This window comes from Capsella rubella, unplaced genomic scaffold (genome assembly GCF_000375325.1).
Source record: "Capsella rubella cultivar Monte Gargano unplaced genomic scaffold, Caprub1_0 scaffold_3, whole genome shotgun sequence".
In the NCBI taxonomy this organism is placed as follows: Eukaryota; Viridiplantae; Streptophyta; class Magnoliopsida; order Brassicales; family Brassicaceae; genus Capsella; species Capsella rubella.
Window position 1 is genome coordinate 12,360,666 of NW_006238921.1, and position 6,375 is coordinate 12,367,040.

The window sequence follows — 6,375 nt, forward strand, 5'->3', positions numbered from 1 at the left end:
AAACTCAAATCTATAAATATACATATTATATGTATTATAAAATGATTTATATTTATACATATATATAAATATATGAAGCGAAGTGGATACTCAACATTAAAAAAAATCAATATTTGTTATTTGCTTCGGTTTTTAGGAATACTACATTTTCATATTTGCTTTGTTTCAATATCTTATAGATATTTGAATTTTTCGAATCGAATCAAAACGAATATCGAAGCGAAGCGAATCTAACGAATATTTTGTCCAGGACTATTGCAAAGAAATTTATTTGTACTTGTATAGAACCGACATTCTAAGACAATAAAGTACCGAAATTTGTGAAGGTTAAACATACAAAGAGTTTGAGAATAAATTCTAACAATTAGATGAATAGATAAAAAAACAATTTTAAATTGTTCATTTTGTTTGTAACTCGAATTAAAAGAAATAAAAATTATAATATGTTTGAAAACTATTAATCCGATCAGAATGTTTGATAGAGACACACTAATCATAAAGGAAGCTTTGAGAGACAGTTGCCCTAAAGAGAGGGTATTGTAAGAGTAAATAGCACTTCCACAGGACACTCTTTGGTCAACAAAATATGTTATTTTTCATTAAGAATGCATAAAATCTTTTACTTCCTAATTAAAACGGTATGATCAAAAACTAAGAAGTTTATCTTTATAAAAAAAATTTCCTTATAATATATATCTCATTAAAGATGTATAATTCATTTCTTAAATGTCCCTCTATATAGAATTTAAAAGATTTGCTAACATGTCATGCTGTTGTTTAAACAAAATCTATCGAAATTTAATATTTTCTTCATATATTAACATTTTAGAGATAGAGTTTCTCCATTAAAGGTAATATTAACTGGAGATACATTGGAATATGCTGGCAATATATATATATATATATATATAATTCCTTATAAATACTAAAAACAACCCCAAAATATGGATTTTATTATGGCTTTACACCCCAAAAAAAATAGTAAAATTAATTAATATTAAAATTTAGGAGCCTTTTCAAGATTCACTTTTCCTTTGTATATGTTTACAAAATCAGAAATGGCTCTTACACAACCAAAAGAAAAATAAAAACATGGCCAATACAATGTCCAACCACAACGCTCCACAGCCGCCCAGATCGCTAGTGAAGCAACACTCGTGGTCGCCAGACATGAATCGCGACCAAGCTTGGCTTCGTAAGAAAAAGAAACCGCCTATGGATCTCATTCGTCGCAGCAAGAGTGTCACGAACGACGATATCGAAGAGCTTAAAGGCTGTTTCGAACTTGGGTTTGGGTTTGAGACAGAATCACCTGATTTGAATCCAAGGCTCTCTCATACAATACCCGCTCTCGATTTATACTGCGCGGTTCGTAGACAATACAGCAACCATTTGTCTCGGACATCTTCATTCGCGTCCGAACATGAGGGTAGTAACAACTCCAACAGCACCACGACCATTGTGGACAAAGGTATGTGTATAGACTCTAGTTTCAGAATCAGTTTTTGTTTTTTGTTTGTTTGTCTGAATATTCTCCGGTTAACTAATAAAGGTGATGATAAGAAGACGATGAAGCAGAAGCTGAAACAATGGGCTAAGGTGGTCGGGTTCTCGGTGAGACACTCCTCCGGGAAACAATAGTTTTTGTAATATAATGTTTTAACAAACTCTAAAATGTTATGTATTTGAAATGTTAGTGGGTAAGACACAAAGTGAGTTTATTTGAACCAATTAAATACAAAATTATCGATTGTTATGACTTATGAGTATGTAAATCACTGCAAGAGCACCAGAGCCGGTCCTAAGACACAAAGGATGGATTAAATTATCTTGTTGGGCTCTTAATTTTATGATTAAGGGTCATCAAAAATATTATATAGATAATCAAAATTATTTATTAAAAAAAATATTGTTAATAAAATGTCATATATATAGGCTTAAAAAAAATATGAATCGAATGATAGAAACAAAACAAAATTTTATATTGAAAATACGTATTAAACTTGGGTCAGTCTTACTCGGAGTAAAGGGCCATTTTCAACCTGGACAATTTTGAAAGTATATATCCATACATCAACTATATATTTTTTGCCCGTCTTACTAACAAAATGTATCAAAGTTGAGGTATAAAAATACACTTTCGAAATTGTACATGTTGAAAATGGCATTTTACACGTCTTACTAGCTAGATCAATATAAAATTTATGCCAAGAATTTTTCAAGAAGTAGGTCTATATAGAAAAGAGAACCCAATTTTATTTTAGTTTGGGCTTTCATTTAAAGGTCAGCTATCTCCAAGATAAATTATATTTGTATATCCAATTATATTAATTTTATAAAATAATAAATTTCATTTCTATTAAATATATGTAGCTCTAGTTTTTATTTAAACATAATTAGATTAGTTATATATTTTTCTTAAATTTATTATTGGACATGTACATATAATCTTTTTTGGGGACATAGGACATAAAAGTAATTTTAAAAACATAACGACAAAATATAAGTCGTCGTTGATTACAAAATCTCAAATATTAATGATAACTGGCGGTACAATCAAAACGTAAAAGTTTGTCATCGTTTGTTGGAACATTGTACGGAAAGATCGAAAAATTATGACGATGATCGAGCTAAAACAAAATATAAGTTGTCGCTGATTACAAAATCCCAAATATTGTTTTTCTTTTCTTTTTGTACATAAATTTAAACCAGAACTTTCACTAACGATAAATTTTTTGTATTAAGGATAAAACCCTTTTCTGATTTTGAATTACAATTAATTTATTTATTAGTTTTCTTATTCTGTTTTATAAAATTGAAATTATATATATATATATATATATCCGTTATATATGCATCACATTAATCATTATTTCAGTATTTTTCAAATTCCCCCAAAACAATATTTTAGCAATAAGTATTTGGCATATTGGTGTGCGGTACTTTTAGCTAATACCACTTGTGACACATGCATAAATTTCACTTTAGCTATATAATCACTACCAAATACTCCCTTAATTTATTATTAATCCATTTCTAGAAAAAGAAATTGTAACAAATAAATATTTTTAAGTTTTTATTCATTTTAATGACTTATTAATGACAGATTTTTTTTTAAATGATAACTATTGGTTTATAAATATATAAAAATTGTTAATCACAAAAATAATTCATTTATAGTCATCTTTTATTATGTAAGAAAATTTTACAAACTGGAATAACAAAGAACAGTGGACATGTTAGAATGTAGAGCTCTCTTATATATATATATATATATATATATATATATATATATATATATATATATATATATATATATATATATATATATATATATATATATTTGCAATTTATCTTATACTTTTATTTCTTTCAGTTTCAATATAACTTTTTTTTTATAATACTCATGTCTATATGCTATCAAATCTTCAATCTTCGTTTTCTGTTTTGCGTATTTTAGTAATTTTAGTTTCTTACTTTTAATTTTTTTTTAACCAATTACAATACTTCCAAAGTTTAGTGAGTAATATACACTAAATCATATGGAAATGTGTGGTGCTAAATGTGTCGTATATTGTATAGGAAATTGAATAAGCGTTTCAATAAATAATATTAATGTCGTATATAATCATTCTATGTACTGTTCACGTGTTTTATATAGCCTTTATATATATGAAGTGGTTCTTACACACTCAAAGAGAGAAAAAGAAAAAAAGAGCAAAAACCTATAGCTACTACTACAATGTCGTCGAACCACAACAATCCACAGCCACCAGAACCACTGAAGAAGCAACAGTCTTTGAACCGCGACGAGGCTTGGCTGCGGATGACGAAGAGACGTCCATCTGATCGCCTTCGTCGTACCAAAAGCTGCATCACAAACGACGATATCGAGGAGCTTATAGGCTGCTTCGACATAGGGTTTGGTTTTGAGCCTGACTCTTCTGACTTTAGCCCGAGGCTGTCTAAAACTATCCCAGCTCTTGATTTGTACACCGCGGTTCACAGACAGTACAACAACCATTTGTCCCGGACCTCGTCGGAACTTGACGTCATCAACAACTCTAGCACCACCACCACTATCATCAACAAAGGTTCTCATTTTTTTTTTCTTTCTTTTGTAGTTACGTTTGTTGTTTGATCTTAACTTTGTTTTTGATGATGGATTTGAAAAAAGATGATGATAGTAAGACGATGAAGAAGAAGTTGAAACAGTGGGCTAAGGTGGTCGCATGTTCAGTGAAGCATTCCTCGGGCAAACCAAATTAAAGAAGTGATTAGTGTTGTCTTCTAGTTATGTCCGAAGAATGGCACTTTTGTAATATATATAACAAAAGTCTTTCAATTAATGTTTGTTTTGTAATTTAACCGTTAGCCAAGTGAGGTTTGTGAAGTACCTTAAGCGGATAAGACAATGTCTAGTCAAACTCTAAACCCCAATTATTCTCCTAAAATCTAAAATATCGTTTCCTTAATTAAACTTGGCTTTGGTTGAAGAGAGAACGTAAACTTGTTTTGGATGCTTTGCTTATTCAATTATGCAATTAGGCTTCTTTAAACTTCAAAGTGGCATTTATTTCATAATGCAAATATTTGGTATTGGGCCTATATATTAAGGAAGACTATTTGGACCTCCTTGAGAATGGTATTGCAAATATATTTGATATTGGCTCTAATTAGCATGTCAATCGGGCTGGCCTGGCCCAACCCGTCCTGAAACCCGTAAAACCCTAATATATTTGAGTCCGGCCCGGTCCGGCCCAAAAAATATCCGAGGCTATATTTCAAAGTCCGGCCCGGCATGACAGTGCTACATGGCTTTTTCAGATTTTTTTGGGCTTTACTTACGGATAAAATCAACTTCTAAGTTCATAACAGTTTTTTAAAAAACAAAATTTAAATGTATACTATAAAAGAATGCATCAAATTTTGAATAACTTATCAATATTGGTTAAAAATAACTTAATTTAAGAGAAAAAAATGACAACCAAATAAATTGTTTACACTTTAACCCAATAAAACATGGAACTAAAATACTTTAAAGTAGATGATACAGTCAAAATTTATTATACTTTGATGATTTCAAAATCAAGATACTTATATATATATATATATATATAGTTTTAGTTTTGTTCTGTTTTGACATATATAAATAATAGAAAATGTCATAGATAAAGATTTTAAAAGTATTAAATATGGCTAGTAAGTTCTTATGAAAACTAATTCATTAATCAAATATTCTAACCGAACTAAAATATTAAAAAATTCAAAATATATTTGTTTAAGGGTTTTTTGGGCTGGTCCGAGCCCGGCCGAGTTAAGCCCAGATAACCCTTAAGCCCGAATGGGTTTAGCCCAAAAGGCCCGAATTTTTCTAGACATTTATATTTAAGCATGAGCCCGATATTTTTCAGGGTTGGGCCGGGCTAGCCCGCGGGCTTTCGCCCTAATTGACATGCCCTAACTAAACCGGAGCACAATCATTATGATCAAAACAAGAAGTTTGGAGTTTGGTTAAGTTTTTGATCTATGGGAACAAAAACCGGTTAAAATTGGTTAAAATCGGTTCAAATTCTGTATATTTTGGTATAAATTTTATTTTATTTTAAAAACCAGGTTTCCGGTCGGGTTGGGTCGGGTTCGAAGACCGAACCCAAATCTCAATCTCTCTGAATTAGATTGAAATTCGATTTGGGTTGAACCAAAACCCAAAAAAATCGGGTCGGATCAGGTCGGCAGCTTCAAATCGGGTTAAAATCACAGGACTGGTATTTATACACGAATCTTTGAGTCGTGCTTATAACTACACGAACTTAGCTAAAATATAATAATTTTACACGAACAATCCAAATCTGACAAAAACCATCAACTTGATAAACGATGTGACTGTTCCGTCAACAAATTTAGAACAAATCTACACGAAAAGTCGAGTGCGTTTTACTCTCGTCAAAATTGACGAAATAATCGAAAAAATGATCTAATATTTGTAGTTTTGTACATGAACTTTTTTTCTTGTTGATTTAGCCTTTGATATGTATGAAACAGACTGAAACATCTATATATATAAAGTTAACTTTTTCTCTCTTCTCCTTAACCCACATCATCATCCACCTCATTTTATTATTTAATTTTTAAAATTAATTATACCATTTTATCATTAAATTTTAATATTTAAACCTATTTAAATAAGTTTTTCCAAAATGAATATGAAAGGTCTTTTTTATATTATGCATTATAAAACTAAAAAAGATAATTGATTAAGAGTTAAAAAACTTACTAATTATCGATTATACTAACAAATATATAAATAATAGATTATAGTTTTTAATGAATGTTTAATATATATATATATATATATATATATATATATATATA

At 29.8% G+C, this 6,375-nt stretch overlaps 2 protein-coding genes across 2 annotated transcripts; both read left to right on the top strand.

The window, feature by feature from the left end:
• The first annotated feature begins 978 nt into the window (after positions 1-978).
• LOC17892106 lies at positions 979-1,761 on the top strand. The gene is made up of 2 exons (XM_006299563.2): positions 979-1,471; positions 1,553-1,761. Exons 1-2 carry the CDS (start codon positions 1,093-1,095, stop codon positions 1,639-1,641), a joined length of 468 nt encoding a protein of 155 aa, XP_006299625.1. The 5' UTR covers positions 979-1,092; the 3' UTR covers positions 1,642-1,761.
• Positions 1,762-3,713: 1,952 nt separating this feature from the next.
• On the top strand, positions 3,714-4,364 carry LOC17893235. The gene is made up of 2 exons (XM_023786796.1): positions 3,714-4,094; positions 4,178-4,364. The coding sequence occupies exons 1-2, from the start codon at positions 3,743-3,745 to the stop codon at positions 4,267-4,269; spliced, it is 444 nt and encodes a 147-aa protein (XP_023642564.1). The 5' UTR covers positions 3,714-3,742; the 3' UTR covers positions 4,270-4,364.
• Positions 4,365-6,375: the final 2,011 nt, after the last annotated feature.

Coding starts and splice junctions, on each gene's coding strand:
- LOC17893235 (XM_023786796.1), top strand. CDS start 3,743: ATGTCGTCGAACCACAACAATCCACAGCCACCAGAACCACTGAAGAAG. Junction 4,095..4,177: donor CACCACTATCATCAACAAAG/GTTCTCATTTTT, acceptor ATTTGAAAAAAG/ATGATGATAGTAAGACGATG.
- LOC17892106 (XM_006299563.2), top strand. CDS start 1,093: ATGGCCAATACAATGTCCAACCACAACGCTCCACAGCCGCCCAGATCG. Junction 1,472..1,552: donor CACGACCATTGTGGACAAAG/GTATGTGTATAG, acceptor TAACTAATAAAG/GTGATGATAAGAAGACGATG.